At 39.4% G+C, this 27,461-nt stretch overlaps 1 protein-coding gene across 1 annotated transcript in view; it reads left to right on the top strand.

The window, feature by feature from the left end:
• Nucleotides 1-27,461, top strand: part of KMO (kynurenine 3-monooxygenase) — a 73,175-nt gene that overhangs the window by 35,825 nt on the left and 9,889 nt on the right. The window contains 3 exon segments of the mRNA XM_003735276.6: nucleotides 4,045-4,116; nucleotides 5,559-5,680; nucleotides 8,185-8,332. Coding sequence (XP_003735324.2) covers nucleotides 4,045-4,116; nucleotides 5,559-5,680; nucleotides 8,185-8,332 — 342 coding nt within the window.

The following is a 27,461-nucleotide window of genomic DNA, read 5'->3' as shown; positions in this document are numbered from 1 at the left end:
ACAAAACACTGCTCAACGAAATAAGAGAGGACACAAACAGATGGAGACACATTCCATGTTCATGGTTAGGAAGAATTAATATCGTGAAAATGGCTATACTGCCCAAAGTAATTTACAGAATCAACGCTATCCCCATCAAGCTACCATTGACTTTCTTCACAGAACTGGAAAAAACCACCATGAACTTCATATGGAACCAAAAGAGAGCCCGCATAGCCAAATCAATTCTAAGCAAAAAGAACACAGTGGGAGGTATCACACTACCGGACTTCAAACTATACTACAAGGCTACAGTAATCAAAACAGCATGGTACTGGTACCAAAACAGAGATATAGACCAATGGAACAAAACAGAGGCATCGGAGGCAACACAACATATCTACAACCATACAATCTTTGATAAACCTGACAAAAACAAGCAATGGGGAAAGGATTCCCTGTTTAATAAATGGTGTTGGGAAAACTGGCTTGCCATGTGCAGAAAGCAGAAACTGGACCCCTTCCTGACACCTTACACCAAAATTAACTCCAGATGGATTAAAGACTTAAACATAAGACCTGGCACCATAAAAACCCTAGAAGGAAATCTAGGCAAAACCATCCAGGACATAGGAGTAGGCAAGGACTTCATGAACAAAACACCAAAAGCATTGGCAACAAAAGCCAAAATAGACAAATGGGACCTAATCAAACTCCACAGCTCCTGCACGGCAAAAGAAACAGTCACTAGAGTGAATCAGCAACCAACAGAATGGGAAAAAAATTTTTGCAATTTACCCATCTGACAAAGGGTTGATATCCAGAATTTACAAAGAGCTCTAACAGATTTACAGAAAAAAAAAACAAGCCCGTTCAAAAATGGGCAAAGGATATGAACAGACACTTTACAACAGAAGACGTATATGAGGCCAACAATCATATGAAAAAATGCTCATCGTCACTGGTCATCAGAGAGATGCAAATCAAAACCACATTGAGATACCATCTCACGCCAGTTAGAATGGCAATCATTAAAAAATCTGGAGACAACAGATGCTGTAGAGGATGTGGAGAAAAAGGAACACTTTTACACTGTTGGTGGGAGTGTAAATTAGTTCAACCATTGTGGAAGACAGTGTGGCGATTCCTCAAGGCCTTAGAAATAGAAATTCCATTTGACCCAGCAATCCCATTACTGCGTATATATCCAAAGGACTATAAATCGTTCTACTATAAGGACATATGCACACGAATGTTCATTGCAGCACTGTTTACAATAGCAAAGACCTGGAACCAAACCAAATGCCCATTGATGATAGACTGGATTGGGAAAATGTGGCACATATACACCATGGAATATTATGCAGCAATCAGAAATGATGAGTTCGTGTCGTTTGTAGGGACATGGATGAATCTGGAGAACATCATCCTCAGCAAACTGACACAAGAACAGAAAATGAAATACCGCATATTCTCACTCATAGGTGGGTGATGAAAAATGAGAACACATGGATGCAGGGAGGGGAGTACTAAACACTGGGGTCTATTGAGGGGAAAAGGGGAGGGCAAGCGGCGGGGAGGAGCTGGGGAGGGATAGCCTGGGGATAAATGACAAATGTGGGTGAAGGGGAGAAAGGAAGCAAAACACACTGTCATGTGTGTACCTATGCAAATGTCTTGCACACTCTGCACATGTACCCCAAAACCTAAAATGCAATAAAAAATTAAAAAAAAAAGAAGTAGTTACAACCCTCCTACTGGAAAGGGCATTTGAATAATATTTGTCTATGTTCTCTTGGGAGAAAAAAACAGGTTGAGGCTGAATCCTTCAGTGTTCTGACAATCCAGGGCTCTTATAACCATGATTAAATTAAATAATAGTTATTAAGTAAAATGACTAGAAAAATGTTGCAAAAAGATTTCCATTGTGGTTTTCTCATTTCCTGGTTCCCACTGTTAAACCATATGGGACCAGAGGCAAATAAGCAGGATGTAATTTATTATATTGCCATAAGCAAGTAAGTATAGGACCTGGTTAAGGAAAACAATGCTAACAGAAACAATAAGGATATTGGCTTATAAGGATGGATGTGCAAATAACATTAAATATTTGACTTGCATATAAAGCATACATTTTTAAGATGCTGATTTAATCTCTCCTCTGAAATCCAGACAACTGGAGAACAGTCAATATTGGATAGTGTTGTTAAATATCAACAAACTGTACCCGCCAGTAAAATCCATATTTTAACACCTCATTACCTTTCTATTTCATCCTCATGGTTGAAATTTATTTGCTGGCTGGGTGTAGTGGCTCACGCCTATAATCCCAGCACTTTGGGAGGCCGAGGCGGGTGGATCACGAGGTCAAGAGATCAAGACCATCTTGGTGAACAAGGTGAAACCCCCTCTCTACTAAAAATACAAAAATTAGCTGGGCATGGTGGTGTGCACTTGTAGTCCCAGCTACTTGGGAGGCTGAGGCAGGAGAACTCCTTAAACCCAGGAGGCAGAGTTTGCGGTGATCGTGCCATTGCACTCCAGTCTGGGTAACAACAGTGAAACTCCGTCTCAAAAAAAAAAGAAATGTATTTGCTAATTTTTCAGTGCTTATTGTACTGGCTTTCAGATAGGTTCTGTTCTCATGGCCCGGAATTTGGTAACTCTGGATTATAGGATAACAGAATTCTGTTGAAAAATTGTTCCAGACTTAAGAAAAACTGCGCTTGCAGATTTAAGAAAGCCCTTTTTTTTCTAGGTACACATAATAAATAGTAATTATTAATGGTTTTAAAAAATGTCTCCACTCTTTTAAGAACATTTTTTAGACATAGCAATGTTACTCAGACATGGGAACATTTTGACATGGCCCAAAAACAATCTTACGAGACTTTCTCTATTTTTCTTTGTGTTTTGTTTTTTCTTTTGTTCTTAATGTCATGCATGCGATATAGACAGTTGCACTCCTCTGATGGTTGCAGTGGGGGACGAGACTGGGTGAATGGCTTTCTGCTGCTAGTGTTGCTATTGAAGAGAAGTAATTGCTTTTCATATGTATTCGTCTTGCCTATTCAATTGCGCTGTAAGGTCAAGAGACATGCATGTACTCATTTCTGTGTCTGTCTGTTGGGCTTTCTTTGGGAATCTGAGGCTAAAAAAACAAGAAAAGCACAGTCTCTTCACCTAAGACACAAGTAACTATGATACGGTGTAAAAATGTTAGCTCCAAGACTAGGCTGTTTTTTCAGTATTCTTACTATGCAAGATACACATGCAAGGTGCTCTCAAAACATTTGTAAAAAATAATACAAATTTGAAATAGTTGGAAAATTGGTTGCATATTTTTATGTCTATAATGCCCCTGGGAACCTTCAAAAATTTGGGTCACTTGGGCCTTTGGATCAATTGATCTACTCACGCAATTAATACTTCCTCGGGGCTGTTACTGTATTAATAGTAATTACAGAGGAGTCACTAAGAGACAAGACTCTCCTCTATTATTTATGTTATAGGAAACAAATGATAAAAAGCTTATTTCTAAACTTTTGGTTTTGCCTCATGATATTTAAATGTAAGACCTTCTGTCCAGTATAGATAAGTTCTGAAAAAAGGCAAAAGGTAAAGTAGAAAAAATTATATAAATATATATAATGTGTATGCATACATTATATATGCGTGCACATACACACACACATATACACATCTAGATATGTGCATGTATGTGTACATAGATACTGGGTATAATTATACCAGGTATAATTCAAGATTTGAGAACATAAGATATTCTCTCTGCCTTTTTTCATACATGTACACATACATACACATATTCTAAAATCGTAAATTATACATGGTATCAAAAACCCACCTAAGATTGAGTTTATAAAGACAGAACACAAAGTATTTTCTAAGGCAACTTGCATTTTATGTAGCAATAGATGTGCATATCATTGTGTATATGCTACTGTTGTTTAAGTTACCATGGAAACTATTATAAATCTGAATCAGTTTTATAGATTTACTGTATTAATTAATACACTAATGTATCATATATTCTTTTTTCTGCAGTATGCCATGGAACCTAATTATCTGCATATTTGGCCTCGAAATACCTTTATGATGATTGCACTTCCTAACATGGTAGTATAGAATTTTCTATCAACTATAATTTTGCATCTGCAATTAATGTTGTTATTCACTTTTGTACTTAGAATGTATATACCTAATTGATCTCTTCATTGTTTAATCTATTTAGTGATTACAGCTTTGAAACGTTGGGATTACTGAGAAAAAAATCTGAAGGAATTCCCATTATTTACTTTGGAAAAGAGATTTAACTTCCATGGATGAATAACAAGAGTTTATGTGTGGTGGTGCCTGTCATCTTCACTAAAGACAGTGTAGAAGGAAATGCATGCCCCCCCCTCCATTAAAGCCAAAGAGATTTAGATTATCTATTAGGAAGTGATTCAGCCTATAAGGTCTGCAGGACATTGGAATATGCATTATCAAAAGAGAGCACGGGGCTGGGCACAGTGGCTCACACCTATAATCCTAGCACTTTGGGAGGCCAAGGTGGGAGGATTGCTTGAACTCAGGAGTTCAAGACTGGTGTGGCCAACGTAGGAACACCTTGCATCTACTGAAAAAAAAACTTTTGCCAGGTGTGGTGGCACATGCCTGTAGTCCCAACTACTCAGGAGGCTGACATGGGAGGATTGCTTGAACCCTGAAGATGGAGCCTGCAGTAAGCCATGATCATCCCATTGCACTCCAGCCTGGACAACAAAGCAAGACCCTATCTCAAAAAAAAAAAAAGAGAGAAAGAGAGATCATGGGTTTTCTCTCATTAGACCCTAGAGGCTTTTTTCCTAGATAGACATAGCTGTTTCTCTGGTTGGGATCTTTTTCTTTCTGTTGATATCTGTCCAGGGGTCCAGGGCTTATTAATACCATCTTAAAAGGAAGAAGAGGAGGTGTCAAATCTAACTAACCTATTAGTAATTTAAAGAGTGTAGGCTGGGCGTGCTGGCTCATGCCTATAATCCCAGCACTTTGGGAGGCCAAGGTGAGTGGATCGCCTGAGGTCAGGAGTTCAAGACCAACCTGGCCAACATGGAGAAACTCCACCTCTACTAAAAATACAAAAAATTAGCCAGGCCTAGTGGTGTGTGCCTGTAATCCCAGCTACTCAGGAGGCTGAGGCAGGAGAAACGCTTGAGCCTGGGAGGCGGAGATTGTAGTGAGCCAAGATCATGCCACTACACTCCAGCCTGGGCAACAGAGCGAGAAGACTCTGCCTCAAAAAAAAAAAAAGTGTAGTATTTGCTGTGTGAAAATGAAGAGTTTACAGTATCGAAGTTGTCTGAATAATCAGAGAAGCTGGGGAGCACCCCTGGGACTTGGCAGAACTTTTCTTTGAGAGCAAGGGAACAAATGACAGTGCATTTACTGTCTCCCTGGACATTCCTTCCAAAAGCTCCTGGTCACAGCAAGAAGTCTTGTGATTTCGGGACCCACCAACAGTGCGGGCATCACTTGGCCCCCTATCCCCTTTCACTCTGTTTCTCATCTTCTCACAGAACAAATCGTTCACATGTACTTTGTTCATGCCCTTTGAAGAGTTTGAAGAACTTCTAACCAGTAGTGATGTGCTGGATTTCTTCCAGAAATACTTTCCGGATGCCATCCCTCTAATTGGAGAGTAAGTTGCAGGTTGTGCCTTATGCTCCGTTTGTTTGAATTATTCCAAATTCAAGTAAAGGTTACGCACCTGATTTCAGTTTTGGTTAAACATGATGGATCATGCAGTCACCTGGACAGAAACCTACATTAGAGCAAAAGTCTAAGTGGATGTGCTGTGAGCAGGAATTCTGAAAAACACCCGTGCTGTGGCCAGTTTCTCTGGGAAAGATGAGTCACCAATGTCCCAAGGCTTTTGTGTATCTTTTTTGTTAATTGCATTTTAGGTTTTGGGGTACATGTGCAGAACATGCAAGATAGTTGCATAGGTACACACGTGGCAGTGGTTTTGCTGCCTTCCTCCCCTTCACCCACATTTGGCATTTCTCCCCATGCTATCCCTCCCCAGCTCCCCCTCCCCACTGTCCCTCCCCATTCCCCCCAATAGATCCCAGTGTGTAGTGCTCCCTTCCCTGTGTCCATGTGTTCTCATTGTTCATCACCCGCCTATGAGAATATTACACAGCCTCCTCAGGCTCCCTAGGGCTTGGTGTGCCACAGAAACCGGCTGAAATTTTTTCTACTGGTAGATACACAAATCTTTGGCACAGCCGATACATCCAGCAGCGTCAAGTCTCAGATCCTATACTTAGTCGCCACGTAAGCTTTCCCATGTCCCACTCGTGGTAAAAGGTTGATAAATGATAGAACCTATCCCAAAGGGTTGTTTTGAGGACTAAATGATATCATGTCTGAAAATCATTCCGCACAAGGCTTGGCACATATTAATTTGTCTATCTAGATGCCTCCAATGATGTTTTCATGAAGGCAGCCCAATGGCACCAAGAGTATGCCTTAGTCACTTCAGTTGTCTGTAATGAACCTACCATGGACTCGGTGGCTTACAAATGACAGAAATATATTGCTCACAGTTCTGAAGGCTGACAAGCATAAGATCAAGGCGCTAGCAGATTTGGTGTCTGCTGACACCCCACCTCTTGGTTCATAGATGACAGTCTTTTTGCTGTCTAGTCCCATGCTAGAAGGGGCATGGGCTCTCTCTGGAGTCCTTTTTATAAAAGCACTAATGCCATTAATGGGGGGTTCACTCCCAAGACCTAATCACCACCCAAAGTCCCCATCTCCAAATACCATCACACTGGAAATTAGGAATCCAACACAGGAATGTTAGGGGAACATAAATACTCAGTCTAATAGCAGAGCAATATTTTATTTTATTTTTATTATTATTATTTTTTTTTTGAGACGGAGTTTCACTCTTGTTACCCAGGCTGGAGTGCAATGGCACGATCTCGGCTCACCGCAACCTCCGCCTCCTGGATTCAGGCAATTCTCCTGCCTCAGCCTCCTGAGTAGCTGGGATTACAGGCACGCGCCACCATGCCCAGCTAATTTTTTGTATTTTTAGTAGAGACGGGGTTTCACCATGTCGACCAGGATGGTCTCTATCTCTTGACCTCATGATCCACCCGCCTCGGCCTCCCAAAGTGCTGGGATTACAGGCGTGAGCCACCGCGCCCGGCCAAGAGCAATATTTTAATACTGCTTCTGCCCCTGACCTCCCTGAGCAATATTTTAATACTGCTTCTGCCCCTAACCTCCCTGAGTTTCACCTTTAAAATGGATATCATAATATCTACCCTAGGGCATTTGTGAAAATTAAATGAGCTAATTACTTAAAAGGGACAACCCACTGCTGGCCCATAGCAGGTCTTTTAAAAATTGCTCGTCACTTTCTTTCTTGAAGACTGAAGTTAGTCTGTATGGAACCCTCCTTCTCCAACAGTGAAATCTCTGCACACTAACATTAGCCCTTATGTACTTTCTAACTGGTTTCATGGCTGTTTTTTGCCTCTCCAGCCAGATTTAAGATTCTAGAGGCTATGTCTTGTTTGCCTACTTAGAACTTCCTCAACACCTCTACAGATGCTCTACAAATGTTAGGTTTTTTGTTTGTTTTTTATTATAAGCACCATGTTGTAAACTAAATCTCTTGAACTTACTTATTCTTCCTCTGTACCATTTGACCAAATTATTCCAATCCCCCAAATTCTAGTTTTATTACTATTATCCATTTCCAAATACATAAAGATTTACATTAATTTTAATTTTCATTTATTGTCTTCTAATTAAATTCAAATAAGTATTTGCTCAATTTTTAAATGGAAACCTAAAATATACCACTGTATTTAAAAATCTCATGGTCCAAGTGCATGATAATAAAGTTTTAGTAACATATGATACAGAAATATTTAAATTATTCAAATGCAGCCAAACTTATTATTTTTGAATGTGATTAACATTGTTACCGAACAAGAAGATAATTAGAACAATGGTATTTTAGGACTGGAGAAACTTCAGTTTTTCCCTTTTCTGTTTTCTTCCTGACATTCTTGTATATTTTTCAACAAAACTTGGTGATAATAAATTTTGTAAATCCAAAAAAGTTTAGCAGTGTTTAATACCTAATTTGATGTCCTTACAGTTGAATTATTTTCTTTGAAGGAGACTCCTAGTGCAGGATTTCTTCCTGTTGCCTGCCCAGCCCATGATATCTGTGAAGTGCTCTTCGTTTCACTTAAAATCTCACTGTGTACTGCTGGGGGATGCAGCTCACGCCATGGTGCCATTTTTTGGGCAAGGAATGAATGCGGTAAGTTCTTTTTCCCTAGGTAAGTCCCCGAAATATTTGTGGCTCAGTCTCAGCTAACAAGTCTTAAGTAAAAAACATGTCTAAGACTATCCCCACGTAATCCCTGAAAGCACGATCAATGCAGCAATCATACCGGTGTGTAGCCAGATTGATCACCAACTCTAATCAGAATTTGAATTGCTCAGTATCACCAAGGGCTGAGTGCATTCTGCTTTCTGCTCTTTTCTGCTATGGATTACTGGATTGCTGCACTGATCGTGCTTTCAGGGATTATGTGGGGCTATTCTTAGACATGTGTTTTACTTTGTTCTGTGGGTTGTCTCTTCACTTTGTTGATAGTTTCTTTTGCTTTGCAGAAACGTTTTTAGCTTGATATGATCCCATTTTTCCCATTTATTTCTGAGTTCTCTATTCTGTTCCAAAGGTCTATGTGTTTGTTTTTTTGCTTTGGTTGCTGTGTTTTTGAGGTCTTACTCAGAAAATCTTTGCCCAGACCACTGTCTGGAGTGTTTCCCCAATGTTTTCTTCTACTAGTTTCATAGTTTCAAGTCTTAGATTTGTCTTTAATCCATTTTGATTTTCCTTTTGTTTGTGGTGAAGGATAGTGGTCTGGTTTCATTCTTCTACATATAGATATCTCATTTTCCAAGCACCATTTATTGAAGAGACTGTCTTTCCCCCATGTATGTTCTTGGCACCTTTGCTAAAATTGAAAGTGGGTGTATTTCTGGGTTCTCTATTCTATTCCATTGGTTGAGGTGTGTTTTCATGCCAGTCCCATGACGTTTTGGTTACTTTAGCTTTGTAATATAATTTGAAGTCAGGTAATGTGATGCCTCCAGTTTCGTTCTTTTCGCTCAGGATGGCTTTGGCTATTTTGGATCTTTTGTGATTTCATATAAATTTTAGGATTATTCTTTCTATTTCTGTGCAGAATGACATTGGAATTTTTTATGGATTGCATTAAATCTGTAGATTACCTTGGGTAATATGGACATTTTAACAATATTGATGCTTCCAATCCATGAGCATGGAATATCTTTCCATTTTTTGTGTTCTCTTCAATTTCTTTCATCAATGTTTTATAGTTTTCATTGTAGACATCTTTCACTTCTCAGGTTAATTACTGAGTATCTTATTTTATTTGTAGCTATTATAAATGGGATTACTTTCTTGGGTTTTTTTTTTTTTTCAGATTGTTTGCTCTTGACATTTAGAATTGCTATTTATTTTTGTATGTTGATTTTGTATCCTGTAACTTTGCCAAATTTGTTTATCAGTTCTAATAGTGTTTCTGGTGGACTCTTTGGGTTTTTGTAAACATAAGGTCATATTGTCTGCAAACAGGAATAATTTGACTTCTTCCTTTCCAATTTCGATGCTCTTTATTTCTTTCTCTTGTGTAAATGCTTTGGCTAGGACTTCCAGTACTACGTTTCATAAAAGTGGTGAAAATGGTCATCCTTGTCTTGTTCCACATTTTAGAGGAAAGATTTTCAGTTTTCCCCCGTTTAGTATGATACTGGCTGTGGGGTTGCCATATACAGCTTTTATCATATTGAGGTATATTCTTTCTATACCTAGTTGTTTTTTTTTTTAGAATTTTTATCACGAAGGAATGTTGAATTCTACAGAATGCTTTTTTAGCATCAATTGAAATGATCATATGATTTTTGTCTTTCATTCTGTTGATATGATGTATCACTTTTATTGATTTGTGTATGTTGAACCATCCTTGCTACCCTGGGATGACTCCCACTTAATCATAATGAACGATTTTCAATGTGTTCTTGAATTTGATTTGCTTGTACTTTGTTGAGAATCTTTGCATCTATGTTTATCTTTTGTTTGTTGTGTCTTTGGTTTTGGTATTACGGTAAGACTGGCCTCTTATAATTAGTCTGGAAGTATTTCTCTTTAATTTTTTGGAATAATTTGAGTAGGATTGATATTAGTTCCTTTTTAAATGTTTTGTAGAATTCAGCAATGAAGCTATCAGGTCCTAGGCTTTTCTTGGATGGGAAGCTTTTTATTACTGCTTCTATCTTGTTACTTTTTAATGGTCTATTCAGGTTTTGAATTTCTTTATGGTTCAAACTTGGTAAACTGGTATGTGTCTAGGACTTTATTCATTTCTTCTAAGGGTTTTCAAATGTATTGGCATATAGTTGCCCATAATGGTCTCTAATGATCCTTTGAGTTTCTATGATATCAGTGTCTCCTTTTCACCCCTGATTTTATTTATGTAAGTCTTCTCTCTTTTTTCTTAATCTAGCAAAAGGTTTGTTGATTTGTTTAACTTTTTTAAACACCAACTTTTTGTTTCATTGATATTATATTTCAGTCTCAACTTTTTTCTGATCTTTATTATTTCTTCTTTTTTTTTTTTTTTTTTTTTAATTTTTTATTGGATTATAGGTTTTGGGGTACATGAGCAGAGCATGCAAGACAGTTGCGTAGGTACACACATGGCAGTGTGCTTTGCTTTTCTTCTCCCCTTCACCCACATTTGGCATTTCTCCCCAGGCTATCCCTCCCCACCTCCCCCTCCCACTGGCCCTCCCCTTTTCCCCTCAATAGTCCCCAGTGTTTAGTACTCCCCTTTCTGTGTCCATGTGTTCTCATTTTTCATCACCCACCTATGAGTGAGAATATGCGGTGTTTCATTTTCTGTTCTTGTGTCAGTTTGCTGAGGATGATGTTTTCCAGATTCATCCATGTCCCTACAAACGACACGAACTCATCATTTCTGATTGCTGCATAATATTCCATGGTGTATATCTGCCACATTTTTCCAATCCAGTCTATTATCAATGGGCATTTGGGTTGATTCCAGGTCTTTGCTATTGTAAACAGTGCTGCAATGAACATTCGTGTACATGTGTCCTTATAGTAGAACGATTTATAGTCTTTTGGATATATACCCAGTAATGGGATTGCTGGGTCAAATGGAATTTCTATTTCTAAGGCCTTGAGGAATCGCCACACTGTCTTCCACACTGGTTGAACTAATTTACATTCCCACCAACAGTGTAAAAGTGTTCCTTTTTCTCCACATCCTCTCCAGCATCTGTTGTCTCCAGATTTTTTGATGATCGCCATTCTAACTGGCGTGAGATGGTATCTCAATGTGGTTTTGATTTGCATCTCTCTGATGACCAGTGACGATGAGCATTTTTTCATATGATTGTTGGCCTCATATATGTCTTCTTTCGTAAAGTATCTGTTCATATCCTTTGCCCACTTTTGAATGGGCTTGTTTGTTTTTTTCCTGTAAATCTGCTTGAGTTGTTTGTAAATTCTGGATATCAGCCCTTTGTCAGATGGGTAGACTGCGAAAATTTTTTCCCATTCTGTTGGTTGCCGATCCACTCTAGTGACTGTTTCTTTTGCCGTGCAGAAGCTGTGGAGTTTGATTAGGTCCCATTTGTCTATTTTGGCTTTTGTTGCCAATGCTCTTGGTGTTTTGTTCATGAAGTCCTTGCCTACTCCTATGTCCTGGATAGTTTTGCCTAGATTTCCTTCTAGGGTTTTTATGGTGCCAGGTCTTATGTTTAAGTCTTTAATCCATCTGGAGTTAATTTTAGTGTAAGGTGTCAGGAAGGGGTCCAGTTTCTGCTTTCTGCACATGGCTAGCCAGTTTTCCCAACACCATTTGTTAAACATGGAATCCTTGCCCCATTGCTTGTTTTTGTCAGGTTTATCAAAGATTGAATAGTTGTATGTATGTTGTGTTGCCTCCGGTGCCTCTGTTTTGTTCCATTGGTCTATATCTCTGTTTTGGTACCAGTACCATGCTGTTTTGATTACTGTAGCCTTGTAGTATAGTTTGAAATCCGGTAGTGTGATGCCCCCCGCTGTGTTCTTTTTGCTTAGAATTGACTTGGCTATGCGGGCTCTCTTTTGGTTCCATATGAAGTTCATGGTGGTTTTTTCCAGTTCTGTGAAGAAAGTCAATGGTAGCTTGATGGGGATAGCGTTGATTCTGTAAATTACTTTGGGCAGTATAGCCATTTTCACGATATTAATTCTTCCTAACCATGAACATGGAATGTTTCTCCATCTGTTTGTGTCCTCTCTGATTTCGTTGAGCAGTGGTTTGTAGTTCTCCTTGAAGAGGTCCCTTACGTTCCTTGTGAGTTGTATTCCAAGGTATTTTATTCTTTTTGTAGCAATTGCGAATGGCAGTTCGCTCTTGATTTGGCTTTCTTTAAGTCTGTTATTGGTGTAGACGAATGCTTGTGATTTTTGCACATTGATTTTATATCCTGAGACTTTGCTGAAGTTGTTTATCAGTTTCAGGAGTTTTTGGGCTGAGGTGATGGGGTCTTCTAGGTATACTATCATGTCGTCTGCAAATAGAGACAATTTGGCTTCCACCTTTCCTATTTGAATACCCTTTATTTCTTTTTCTTGCCTGATTGCTCTGGCTAGAACTTCCAGTACTATATTGAATAGGAGTGGTGAGAGAGGGCATCCTTGTCTAGTACCAGATTTCAAAGGGAATGCTTCCAGTTTTTGCCCATTCAGTATGATATTGGCTGTTGGTTTGTCATAAATAGCTTTTATTACTTTGAGATACGTTCCATCGATACCGAGTTTATTGAGGGTTTTTAGCATAAAGGGCTGTTGAATTTTGTCAAATGCCTTCTCTGCGTCAATTGAGATAATCATGTGGTTTTTGTTTTTGGTTCTGTTTATGTGGTGAATTACGTTGATAGACTTGCGTATGTTGAACCAGCCTTGCATCCCTGGGATGAATCCTACTTGATCATGATGAATAAGTTTTTTGATTTGCTGTTGCAATCAGCTTGCCAATATTTTATTGAAGATTTTTGCATCTATGTTCATCATGGATATTGGCCTGAAGTTTTCTTTTCTCGTTGGGTCTCTGCCGGGTTTTGGTATCAGGATGATGTTGGTCTCATAAAATGATTTGGGAAGGATTCCCTCTTTTTGGATTGTTTGAAATAGTTTTAGAAGGAATGGTACCAGCTCCTCTTTGTGTGTCTGGTAGAATTCGGCTGTGAACCCATCTGGACCTGGGCTTTTTTTGTGAGGTAGGCTCTTAATTGCTGCCTCAACTTCAGACCTTGTTATTGGTCTATTCATAGTTTCAGCTTCCTCCTGGTTTAGGCTTGGAAGGACACAGGAGTCCAGGAATTTATCCATTTCTTCCAGGTTTACTAGTTTATGCGCATAGAGTTGTTTGTAATATTCTCTGATGATGGTTTGAATTTCTGTGGAATCTGTGGTGATTTCCCCTTTATCATTTTTTATTGCATCTATTTGGTTGTTCTCTCTTTTATTTTTAATCAATCTGGCTAGTGGTCTGTCTATTTTGTTGATCTTTTCAAAAAACCAGCTCTTGGATTTATTGATTTTTTGAAGGGTTTTTCGTGTCTCAATCTCCTTCAGCTCAGCTCTGATCTTAGTAATTTCTTGTCTTCTGCTGGGTTTTGAGTTTTTTTGATCTTGCTCCTCTAGCTCTTTCAATTTTGACGATAGGGTGTCGATTTTGGATCTCTCCATTCTCCTCATATGGGCACTTATTGCTATATACTTTCCTCTAGAGACTGCTTTAAATGTGTCCCAGAGGTTCTGGCACGTTGTGTCTTCATTCTCATTGGTTTCGAAGAACTTCTTTATTTCTGCCTTCATTTCGTTGTTTACCCAGTCAACATTCAAGAGCCAGTTGTTCAGTTTCCATGAAGCTGTGCGGTTCTGGGTCGGTTTCTGTATTCTGAGTTCTAACTTGATTGCACTATGGTCTGAGAGGCTGTTTGTTATGATTTCAGTTGTTTTGCATTTGTTGAGCAGTGCTTTACTTCCAATTATGTGGTCAATTTTAGAGTAGGTGTGATGTGGTGCTGAGAAGAATGTGTATTCTGTGGATTTGGGGTGGAGAGTTCTGTAAATGTCCACCAGGTTTGCTTGCTCCAGGTCTGAGTTCAAGCCCTGGGTATCCTTGTTGATTTTCTGTCTGGTTGATCTGTCTAGTATTGACAGTGGAGTGTTAAAGTCTCCCACTATTATTGTGTGGGAGTCTAAGTCCTTCTGTAAGTCATTAAGAACTTGCCTTATGTATCTGGGTGCTCCTGCATTGGGTCCATATATGTTTAGGATTGTTAGCTCTTCTTGTTGTATCGATCCTTTTACCATTATGTAATGGCCTTCTTTGTCTCTTTTGATCTTTGTTGCTTTAAAGTCTATTTTATCAGAGATGAGAATTGCAACTCCTGCTTTTTTTTGCTCTCCATTTGCTTGGTAAATCTTCCTCCATCCCTTTATTTTGAGCCTTTGTGTATCCTTGCATGTGAGATGGGTTTCCTGGATACAGCACACTGATGGGTTTTGGATTTTTATCCAATTTGCCAGTCTGTGTCTTTTGATTGGTGCATTTAGTCCATTTACATTTAGGGTTAATATTGTTATGTGTGAATTTGATACTGCCATTTTGATTCTAAGTGGCTGTTTTGCCTGTTAGTTGTTGTAGATTCTTCATTATGCTGAAGCTCTTTAGCATTCAGTGTGATTTTGGAATGGCTGGTACTGATTGATCCTTTCTATGTGTAGTGCCTCTTTTAGGAGCTCTTGTAAAGCAGGCCTGGTGGTGACAAAATCTCTGAGTACTTGCTTGTTCGCAAAGGATTTTATTCTTCCTTCACTTCTGAAGCTCAGTTTGGCTGGATATGAAATTCTGGGTTGAAAGTTCTTTTCTTTAAGAATGTTGAATATTGGCCCCCACTCTCTTCTGGCTTGTAGTGTTTCTGCCGAGAGATCTGCTGTGAGTCTGATAGGCTTCCCTTTGTGGGTGACCCGACCTTTCTCTCTGGCTGCCCTTAGTATTCTCTCCTTTATTTCAACCCTGTTGAATCTGACGATTATGTGCCTTGGGGTTGCTCTTCTTGCGGAATATCTTTGTGGTGTTCTCTGTATTTCCTGCAATTGAGTGTTGGCTTGTCTTGCTAGGTGGGGGAAATTTTCCTGGATGATGTCCTGAAGAGTATTTTCCAGCTGGGATTCATTCTCTTCGTCCCCTTCTGGTACACCTATCAAACGTAGGTTAGGTCTTTTCACATAGTCCCACATTTCTTGGAGACTTTGTTCATTCCTTTTTGCGCTTTTTTCTCTGATCTTGGTTTCTCGTTTTATTTCATTGAGTTGGTCTTCGACTTCAGATATTCTTTCTTCTGCTTGGTCAATTCGGCTATTGAAACTTGCGTTTGCTTCGCGAAGTTCTCGTATTGTGTTTTTCAGCTCCTTTAATTCATTCATATTCCTCTCTAAGGTATCCATTCTTGTTATCATTTCCTCGAATCTTTTTTCAAATCTTTTTTCAAGGTTCTTAGTTTCTTTGCATTGATTTAATACATGATCTTTTAGCTCACAAAAGTTTCTCATTATCCATCTTCTGAAGTCTAATTCCGTCATTTCGTCACAGTCATTCTCCGTCCAGCTTTGTTCCCTTGCTGGTGAGGAGTTTTGGTCCTTTCTAGGAGGCGATGTGTTCTGGTTTCGGGTGTTTTCCTCCTTTTTGCGCTGGTTTCTTCCCATCTTTGTGGATTTGTCCGCTGGTCGTCTGCGTAGTTGCTGACTTTTCGTTTGGGTCTCTGAGTGGACACCCAGAATGTTGATGATGAAGTATTTCTGTTGCTTGGTTTTCCTTCTACCAGTCTAGCCCCTTCGCTGTATGACTGTTGAGGTCCGCTCCAGACCCTGCTTGTCTGGGGTGCACCTCTAGTAGCCGTGGCACAGCGAGGGATGCTACCAGTTTCTTTTTCTGCTCTCTTTGTCCCAGGATGATGCCTGCCTAATGACAGTCTTTTGGATATAGAGGGGTCAGGGAGCTGCTTGAGGAGACAGTTTGTACTTTATAGGGGTTTAATTGCTGAGCTGTGCACTCTGTTGTTCATTCAGGGCTGTTAGGCTGCTATGTTTGATTCTGCTGCAACACAGCTCATTAAACAACCCTTTTTTTTTTTTCTCAAATGCTCTGTGTTGAGGGGTTTGGGCTTTATTTTTGGATGTCCGATCAGGTGTCCTGCCCAGCTCAAAGGCAGACTAGCCACTGTTTGGCTGCCGAGGCTCCGCCCTGCTGTTGTGTGATTCGCGCTGTTCCTGCCGGCTCTGCTGTGGTCTCCGCCACGCCCTGCGGCGGAGTCTCTTCGTTGTAGCGTGTTGCCTCAGCAACGGCAGGCTGCGTCAGCAGTGGGCGTGTATCTCAGTAGGGACGGGTTGCCTCGGCAACGGCTGGCTGCGTCAGCAGTGGGCGTGTATCTCAGTTGGGGCGGGTTGCCTCGGCAACGGCTGGCTGCCTCAGCAGTGGGCGTGTATATCAGTTGGGGCAGGTTGCCTCCGTAGTGGTGGACGCCCTTCCCCCACAGAGCGTCTCGGACCGTCTGCCCGGGATAGTTTGAAATCGCGGTTTTGTTCGTCCCACTGGGTATCCCAAGCGATCTGTTCCTGCAATCCCCTGGGCTGGGCTACTGTGCAAGTCTCCTTCAGTCTCAAGTCCAGCCCTCTCAAGTCTCAGGTTGCCGGTTCAACAAGGCACCCGGACAAGCGCGCCCTGTGGGGATTGCTGGGTAGGGCCGGCCGCCGCCGCCCCGGCTGCCGGCTTTGCCAGGCAGACCTACTGCCTGGCGTCCCGTGTGTTTTTATGCTTGGGAGTTTCCCCGTTCTGTGGGCAACAAAGATCAGTCTGGAAATGCAGCACTGACTCACCGTTTGCGAATTCAACGCGGGCTCCAATCCTGGGTTGTTCTCACAGCGCCATCTTGAGTCCCCCTTTATTATTTCTTCTTTAAAGAAATTTTTAAAATTCCTGCTGAGATTATTCTGTCTTAAAATTAATGTATATATTTTATTTCAGTAGTTTTTTGGGTACAAGTGGTTTTTGGTTACATGAAAGAATTACATAGTGGTAAAGTCTGAGATTTTAGTGCATCTGTCACCTGAATAGAGTACATTGTATGCAATATGTAGTTTTTTATCCCTCACTCCCCTCTTGCTTTCCTCATTCTGAGTCACTTAAGCCCATTCTATCATTCTGTATGCCTTTCTGTACTCATAATTTAGCTCCCACTTGTAAGTGAAAACATATGATATTTAGTTTTCTATCCTTGAGTTACTTCACTTAAAATAATGGCCTCTGGATCCATCCATCCAAGTTGTTGCAAAAGATATTATTTATTCCTTTTTACAGTTGAGTAGTATTCCATGGTGTATATATACCACATTTTCTTTATCCACTCATTGGTCAAGGGACACTTAGGCCAGTTCCATATCTTTACAATTGTGAATTGTCCTGCAATAAATGTACACATCCAGGTGTATTTTTTTTTAGTATTGGTATTTTTTGTATCGTTTGTATTTTTTGCTAATTTATGTACTTTTGCAGAGATGATGTTTCACCGTGTTGCCCAGGCTGGTCTCAATCTTCTGAGCTCAACTGATCTGCCTGCCCTGGCCTCCCAAAGTGCTGGGATTACAGGCATGAGCTACCATGCTCAGCCCATTTATTTATTTTTTGTTTTAGTTGCATTTGCTTTAGGGGTCTTAGTCATAAATTCTTTGCCTAGGCCAATGTCCAGAAGAGTTTTTCCTAGGTTACCCTTTAGAATTTTTATGGTTTCAGGTCTTAAATTTTAGTCTTTTATCCATCTTGAGTTTATTTTTGTGTAATGTGAGAGATAGAGATCCAGTTTCATTCTTCTACATATGGCTATCCAGTTTTCCCAGCACCGTTTATTAAATAGGGTGTCTTTTCCTCAATTTATGTTTTTGTATGCTTTATTGAAGATCAGTTGGTTGTAAGTATTTGGCTCTATTTCTTTGTTATCTATTCTGTTCCATTGGTCTACGTGTCTACTTGTATATCAGTACCATGCTATTTTAGTGACTACAGACTTGTAGTACAATTTAAAGTCCAGTAATGTGATGCCTCCAGATTTGTTTCTTTTGCTATTTGGGCTCATTTCAGAAGTGTTTTGTAGCTCTCCTTTTAGAGATCTTTCACCTCCTTGGTTAAGTATATTCCTAGGTATTTTATTTTATTTTTCAGCTGTTATAAAAAGGAGTAAGCTCTTGATTTGATTCACAGCTTGGTTGTTGTTGGTGTGTAGAAATGCTACTGATTTGTGTACATTGATTTTGTAACCTGAGTCTTTACTGAATTCATTTATAAAATCTAGGAGTATTTTGGGAGAGTCTTTCTTTTTTTTTTTTTTTGAGACTGAGTTTCACTGTCGTTACCCAGGCTGGAGTGCAATGGTGCGATCTCGGCTCACCGCAACCTCCGCCTCCTGGGTTCAGGCAATTCAACTGCCTCAGCCTCCCGAGTAACTGGGATTATAGGTACGCGCCACCATGCCCAGCTAATTTTTTGTATCTTTAGGAGAGATGGGGTTTCACCATTTTGACCAGGATGGTCTCGATCTCATGACCTCATGATCCACCCACCTCGGCCTCCCAAAATGCTGGGATTACAGGCTTGAGCCACCACGCCTGGCCTGGGAGAGTCTTTAGAGTTTTCTAAGTATACAATCATATCATCAGCAAACAGTGATCTTTTGACTTCCTTTTTGTCGATTTGGATGTCCTTCCTTTCCTTCTCTTGACCAATTACTTTCTCTAGGATTTCCAGGACTATGTTGAATAGAAGTGATGAAAAAGGGCTTCCTTGTCTTGCTTCAGTTCTGAAGGGGAATGCTTTAGACTTTTCCCCATTCGGTATGATGTTGGCTGTGGATTCATCATATATGGCTTTTATTATTTTGAGATAAGTCCTTTCTATGCCTAGTTTGTTGGGGGGTTTTATCATAAAGGCATGCTGGATTTTGTAGAAAGCTTTTTCTGCATCTGTAGAGATGATCATATGGTTTTTGTTTTTAATTCTGTTTATGTGATGTGTCACATTTATTGACTTGCATACATCAAACCATTCCTGCATCCCTGGGATGAAATCCACTTGTTCATAGTATATTATCTTTTTGATGTGCTATTGTATTTGGTTAGCCAGTAAGTGGTTGAGGATTTTACACTGATGCTCATCAGAGATATTGGTTTGTAGTTTTCTTTCTTTGTTATGTCCTTTCCTGGTTTTGGTGATATTGGCTTCATAGAATGAGTTAGGGAGAATTCTCTCTGTCTCAATCTTTTGTAACAGTTTCAATAGGATTAGCACCAATACTTTGAATGTCTGGTAAAATGCAACTGTGAGTCCTTTTGATCTAGGTCTTTTATTTGTTGTTGACAATTGTTTTGATTACTGATTCAATTTCACTGCTTATTATTGGTCTGTTCAGGGTTTCTATTTCTTCCTTATTTAATCTAGGAGTTTTGTACATGTCCAGAAATTTAGTCATTTCCTCTAGGGTTTCTAGTATGTTTCCAAAAAGGTGTTGCTAGTAGTCTCAAATGATCTTTTGTATTTCTGTGGTGTCAGTTGTAATGTCTCCAGTTTCATTTCTAATTAACTTGTTCGGATCTTCTCTTGCATCTTCTTGGTTAAACTAGCTAATTGTCTGTTGATTTTGATTCTGTTTTCAAATAATCAACTTTTTGTCTTGTTGATCTTTTGTATTTTTTGTTTCAAATTCATTTAGTTCTCCTCTGATCTTCGTTATTTCTTTTCTTCTGCTGACTTTGGGTTTAGTTTGTTCTTGTTTCTGTAGTTCCTTGAGGTGTGATGTAATGTTGCGGTAAATTTGTGGGTTTTTTTTTTAACTTTTTGATGTAGGCATGTAGTTCTATGAAATTTCCTCTTAGCATCGTATTTGCTGTATCCCAGAGGTTTTAATGCATTGTGTCACTATTATCATTTATATCAAAGGATTTTTAAATTTCCATCTTGATTTCATTGTTAACCCCAAATTCATTCAGGAGAAGACTGTTTAATTTCCATGTATTTGTATAGTTTAGAGATTTCCTTTTGGAATTAATCTCTAGTTTAATTTCTACTGTGTTCTGAAAAGATAACTTGACATGATTTTGATTTTTAAAAATTTATTGAGACTTGTTTTATTACCTATCATATGGTTTATCTTGAAGAATGCTCCATATGCTGATGAGAAGAATGTATATTCTGCAGTTTTTAGGTATAATGTTCTGTAAATATCTGTTAGATCTATACTTTCTAGAGTGTGGTTTAAGATCATTGACAGCACTGGACAGATCATTGAGACTTTTGTCTCAATGGAATGATAAAGTCCCCACTATTACTGTGTTGCTTTCTATCTCATTTATTAGATTTAGTAGTAATTGTTTTATGAATTTAGGAGCTCCAGTGTTAAGTGGATATAATTTAGAATTGTAATATTTGCTTGTGAGATCAATCCTTTTATCATTATATAATGGCCTTCTTTTTCTTTTTTTAAATTGTTGTTTTAAAGTCAGATTTATCTGATATAATAGCCATTCCTGCTTGCTTTCAGTTTCCATTTGCATAGAATATCTTTTTATACCCCTCTATCTTGAGTTGATATGAACTACTTTATTTGTAAGATAAGTCTCTTGAAGACAGCAGACACTTGGTTTCTGACTTTTTATACATTCTGACAATGTATTTTTTAAGTGGAGCATTTAGACCATTTATGTTCAACATTAATATTGAGATGTGAGGTGCTGTTCCAGTCATCATGTTAATTGTTACCTAGATACTTTGTTTTCTTCATTGTGTTATTGTTTTATAGGCTCTGTGAGTTTTATACTCAAGAGGTTCTATACTGGTGCATATCAACCTTTTGTTTCAAGATTTAGAACTTTTTAATAGCATTTCTTGTATGGGTCATTAGGTAGTAAAAATTCCCTCAGCATTTGTTTTTCTAAAAATTACTTTATTTCTCCTTCATTTATGAAACTAATTTTTGCTGGATATAAAATTCTTGGCTGACATTATTCTGTTTAAGGAGGCTGAAGACAGGACTCCAGTCCTTGCTGACTTGTAAGGTTTCTGCTGAGAAGTCTGCTGTTAGTCTGGTAGATTTTCCTTTATAGGTTACCTGATGCTTTTGCCTCACTGCTCTTAGAATTATTTCCTTCATGTTGACTTTAGATAGCTTGATGACTATATGCCTTGGTGATGTCCTTTTTGTAATGAATCTCCCAGGACTTCTTTGAGCTTCTTGTATTTGCATTTCTAAATCTGTAGCAGGGTCAGAAAAGTATTCCCTCAAATTAGTTTCCAAACTTTTGACTTTCTCTTCTCCCTCAGAAACATCAATTATTCTTAGATTTGGCCATTTTACATAATCACATATTTCTTTAAGACTTCGTTCATTTATTTTTATTATATTCTCTTTATTTTTGTCTGATTGGGTTAATTCAAAAGCCTAGTTTTTAAGCTCTGAAATTCTTTCTTCTACTTTCTCTAGTCTATTGCTAAAATTCTTCACTGCATTTTGTAATTTCTTAAATGTATCTTCGATTTCTAGAAGTTCTGATTGGTTTTTCTGTAAAATATCTATGTCTTTAGAAAATTTTTCATTCATATTTTGAATGTTTTAAGTTTCTTCATGTTGGTTTTCACCTTTCTCTGGCATCTTCTTGAGTAACTTAATAATTAATGCTTTGACATCTTTATCTGGTATTTCAAAGATTTCATCTTGGTGTAGACCCATTGCTGGAGAGCCAGTCTGATCTTTTGATGATGTTATAGAACTCTGTTTCATAATAGTACCAGAATTATTTTTCTGGTTTTTTCTCATTTGGGTAGACTAATTCTTCTAATTATTTTTACATTTATTTTTGATTCAATTATGTTTTTGTTTCATTTCTTTTTTCCCCATTAAGGATGTGATTTTTGTGGTGATAGTTTATTGTAGCCTAATTCTGCTCCTGGTGCTTTCAGGGTTAAAGACTCTGTGTGGGTTCCTTGGTTATGGAGAGTGTTTGTTTGATGACTGGTTTTCTTAGATGCTAGTTGTAGTAGCAATGTGCCTGGTATGTGTACAAGTTCACTGTCTCCTATGGGGTTGGAATGGTAGAGATCTTTTGAAACTCATCTCATTTCCCCATTGTGTACACATTTTTATTTATTGTTTTTTCCCCAGTATTTTATTTACTGGGTTAACTATTTTAGGTTTCAGGTCAGTAGAGGAGGTGTCCCTGGGCAGAAATCATTTATGGCTAAAGCAGATGGGTAAATGCACAATGGAATGGTGGGCAGAGGTCCCAGCCTTGACAGAGGTAGCTGGGGGAGTTCTCAGTGAAACACACTGAGGTCTTTTCATGGGGAAGGGTAGGAGCCACCTCTCCTCCCACTTTCTTTCTGGCCTCCCCTGCCAGGCCAGCAGGAAAGCGATCCACCTCCCAGACACACTCCTGACCCAATGTTCTGGCTATTCAGATCAGACAGGCACCTCTTTCCATCTGAAGCGATGGTGATGTTCCAAGCAGAGAAGAGTTGTGACTCTACCTCTTGTCTAAGTCTGAACTTGAAGGGTGCTCCCTCAGGTGGGGCCGCACTCACTCTGAAGTATACAGAAAAGCTGTCTATGGGGCACCCTTACTAAGTTGCCGTGAAAGAAGCCCCATCCCCACTGTGTTTGCAGTGGTGGAGGAAAAGAAGTCTTCTTCTCCAAGACTCTTCATGAGCACCAGGGCTGCTTGACTATTGGGTTAGAACTGCAAACTTTTCTTGCTGAGCCCAGCACTGCAAATGTGACTCTGATGAAAGAAACTTCCCATCAGCAGAAGGTTCTGGGACTCAAGGTCTGCTCTCCAGATTCTTTTGTCACATGGGCTGTTTCATTGATGTGGTACACTCCTCTTTTCCCCTGGGAATAGGAGTCCCTGAGAGCTAGACTACTGGGAATGCTGTTGCTCCTCTAGGTCTAGCCACGCAGTGGAGCTGCCACACTTGAGGCCACTGTGGAGAATGTCTGCACGGATCCAGTAATGTGACCTGTCCTTACATCTTCCAGCAGTGGGTACCAGTACCAGCTCTGAAGGAGGTGGCAGGGGAGTGACATAGACTGTGATTTGTTGGTTATAAACAGGCTTAGTGTGTTGGCTTTCTCAAATGCTGTTTGTAGGAGTAATGAACCAGTCATGTGGACAGACTCAGGATTTCCCGGTTAGCCAGGGTGGTGCAGGTAATGGTGTGTATTAGTCTGTTTTCACACTGCTGATAAAGACATACCCGGAGATTGGGTAATTTATAAAGCAAAAGAGGTTTAACAGATGCACAGTTCCATGTGACTGAGGAGGCCTCACAATTATGGGAGAAGGTGAAAGGCATTTCTCACATGGTGGCAGACAAGAGAAGAGTGGGAGCTAAGCAAAAGGGGTTTCTCTTTATAAAACCATCAGATCTCATGAGACTTATTCACTACCACAAGAACTGTATGGGGAAAACTGCCCCTGTGATTCAATTATCTCCCACCAGGTCCTTCCCACAACACATAAGAATTATGGGAGATACAATTCAAGATGAGATTTGGGTGGGAACACAGCCAAACCATATCATGGTGATAGCTGAGGTCACACATAAATTTTCTTCTTCCTGGGTGCAGGTTATCCTACCTGCAGATGCTGTAATGGACTGTGTCAGTTAGTTTCCAGCCAGCAGTGGTGCTTACAAAAGAGCACCAGCTGTAGTGGTAGCAGTGGGATTTCTGCTTGCCTTATGTTACCTAGGAGAGGTACTCTGGTCTCTCAGGTGATGGGTAGGGTTATAAAGCTCCCAAAAGTTTCTGTCCTTTGTGTTAAGCTACCAGGGTAGGCTGAGGGGCATAGCCAGGTCAGGGTGTGTTGGGTAGGTCCATGCATGCAGCATTCCCTGTGGGGGCTGGGGGACAGTTCTCTGGCCCCTGGGATAAAGATTCAGGGACAAGGACAGCTGCCTCTACTTCACTGAAGACTTTGCACAACAATTAGGGAGAATAGCAGGTGGCAGTAAGCACCACCCAGCTTCCATGCATTCAGCAAGGCATGTCTTACACCCACAGTGTTCTGTTAGCAGCAGCTAGCTAAGTTCCAGGAAGTCTATGCTCAGAGCTCAAAACTGTCCTAGGCCATAGGCCTTCCCCTCAGAGACAGCAACCTTGGCTTTCAGGCCACTCCCCTCCCAGTCCACCCACAAATCCAGGGCACCTAGCTTCTGTGCTTGCAGCTGCAGCACACTTCCCATTCACCCCCACCTAGTTCTGGCCAAAGGAGTTGATCCCCACTTGAGATTATATCACAAATTTTAATTTAATTGGGAGCTTCTCTGAACCTGTGACTGTTGTCTGAGTTAGCTTGCAGACTTCCATGAGGTCCCCAGTGATGCAGAATCAGGAATAACCTCCCTTGGTCTGTACTGGAGACTGGGTATGTCCACAAGTCCCTTCCAGCTGCTGCTCCTGCTTTTACATTCCCCACTGCTCCCTAAATCAGTTCCAGTGCTCAGTAGGATTGCCTTTCCCCTTCAGCTGGATTGCCAGGTTCCCCAGTGTGGGTTTATATCCTGGAGGCAAGCTCTCCCCCCTCACATTTTGAGGACTTACAATTTTTTACCTGGCTTATAGTACAGGTTGCAGCCAATCTCTTCTTTTAAAGGGTCTATGGTTTCTGTTTTCCTGTTAAGTTCCTGTATTGCCTCCTGGAAAGAAGTTTACAGTGTGTATTTCTACATATTCTCTCCATATATCTCCACATATCTCTACACCACATTTTATCTTTCCAAGTGGGAGAGGTATGCTAACATTGCCTCCAATTCACGTCTTAGGGGGAATTGTTTTTTCTTCCACTAATTTTGGATTCAGTGTGCTCTTGCTTTACTAGCTCTTTAAGATACAATTGTTAGGTTGTTTATTTGAGGATTTTATTCTTTTTTGATGTAGGTATCTCTTGCTATACTCTCCAACTGTAGTACTGCTTTGGCTGCATCCATAGGTTTTAGACTGTTATGTTTCTATTTTCATTCATTTCAAGAAATCTTTAAATTCCCTTATTTGTCAATTTCCTCATTGACCCAGTGGTCATTCAGGATCATATTATTTAATTTCCATGTGTTTGTATAGTTATCAAAGTTTCTTTTGTTATTTATTTATAATTTCATCTCATTGTGGTCAGAAAAGATACTTGATGTGATTTCAATTTTTAAAATTTTTTTTGAGTTTTTTTTTTTGTACCCTAAGATATGATCTATCTTTGAGACTATTTCATGTGCTAAGGAAAAGAATGTGTATTCTGCCTTTTTTGGATAATATGTTCTTAAATATATATTAGGTCCATTTCATATATACCGTTTCTTTATTTCATATCTGGATGATCTATTCAAAGGTGAAAGGGAGGTATTAAAGTAACTAGCTATTATTGTATTGGGGCCTATCACTCTCTTTAGTTCTAGAAGTAATTGCTGTATCTATCTGGGTGCTCCAGTGTTGGATGCATAGATATTTAAAATTATATTCTCTTGCTTAATTGACCTTTCTGTCATTATATAATAAACTTATTTGTTTTTAGAGTTTTTGTCTTGAAATCCATTTCATCTCATATAAATATAGCAACCCCTGCTCTTTTATGACTTCCATTTGCTTAGAATATCTTTTTCCATCCCTTTATTTTCAGTCTATGTGTTTTTATAGGTGATGTGAATTTCTTGTAGGCAGCATATAGTCAAGTCTTGTCTTTTTATCCATTCGACTGCTCTACATATTTTGATTAGAGAATTTACTCCATTCTGTTTCAGTGTTATTACTGATAGGCATGGACTTACTACTGCCATATTATTATTTCTTTTCTGGTTGTTTTGTTGGTCCTCTTCTTATTTCTTCCTTCCTTCCTGTTTTTGTTTGTGTAAAAGTGATATTCTTTAGTAGCATGTTTTAAGTTTTTGCTATTAATTTTTGTGCACCTATCATAGGCTTTTCTTTTGTGGTTACCATGAGGCTTGCAAATAACATCTTACAGCTGGGTATTTTAAACTGATGAAAACTTAACCCTGACTACAAAGAAAAGAAAAGAAGAACAAACGAGTGAAGAGCAAAGTAAACAACTCTACACTTTAATAACTCCATCGCCTGGCAGTTTGACATTTTATTGTCTCTATTTACGTCTCTTTATACTGTCTCTTAAAAAGTTCTTGCAATTATTATTTTTTATAAACTTGTCTTTTGGTCTTTCTGCCAAAGATATTTACATACTGCAGTTGCAGTGTTAAGAATATATTGTGTTTGTCTGTATACTTACCATTACTCGTGAATTAGGTAACTTAAGGTGATTTTTTTTTCTTCTTTGTTAAAATCCATTTCTTTCATATTGAAGATCTCCCCTGAGTGTTTCCTGTAAGACAAATCTGATGTTGATGAAATCTCTCACCTTTTGTCTGTGGAAGTATTTCTCCTTCATGTTTGTAGAATAATTTTGGTGCCTATAACATTCTAAATTGGAAGCTGTTATTCTTTTGGCACTTTGAGCATGCCGACCCGTTCTCTGTTGTCCCATGAGGTTTCTGCTGCCAGACATATTGGAGCTCCTTTTATGTTATTTGCTCATTTCCACTGGTTGTTTTCAGGATCCTTGACCTTTGGGAGTTTCATTAATATGTGCCCTGATATAACCTTATTTGGCTTGAATCTGTTTAGTGTTCTATGATCTTCTTGTACCTGGATATTCATATCTTTCTCTAGGTTTGGGAAGCTTTCTTTGAGTAAACTTTCTACCCTGATGATCGATCTCTCTCTCTCTCTCTCTTTCTCTCTCTCTCTCTCTCTCTCCTCTCTCTCTCCTCTCTCTCTCTCTCTCCTCTCTCTCTCTCTCCTCTCTCTCTCTCCTCCCTCTCCTCTCTCTCTCTCTTTTCTCTCTCTCTCTCTTTTCTCTCTCTCTCTCCTCTCTCTCTCTCCTCTCTCTCTCTCCTCTCTCTCTCTCCTCTCTCTCTCTCCTCTCTCTCTCTCCTCTCTCTCTCTCCTCTCTCTCTCTCCTCCCTCTCCTCTCTCTCTCTCTTTTCTCTCTCTCTCTCTTTTCTCTCTCTCTCTCTCTCTCTCTCTCTCTCTCTCTCTCTCTCTCTCTCTCTCTCTCACCTCTTTAAGGCCAACAACTATTAGATATGCCCTTGTCAGACTATTTTCTGGATCTTATATGTATGCTTAATTATTTTTTTATTCTTATTTTTTCCCTCTGATTGTATTTTTATATAGCC

This window comes from Callithrix jacchus, chromosome 19, assembly GCF_049354715.1.
Source record: "Callithrix jacchus isolate 240 chromosome 19, calJac240_pri, whole genome shotgun sequence".
Taxonomy (NCBI): Eukaryota; Metazoa; Chordata; class Mammalia; order Primates; family Cebidae; genus Callithrix; species Callithrix jacchus.
This window is presented reverse-complemented; position numbering and strand designations above follow the sequence as displayed.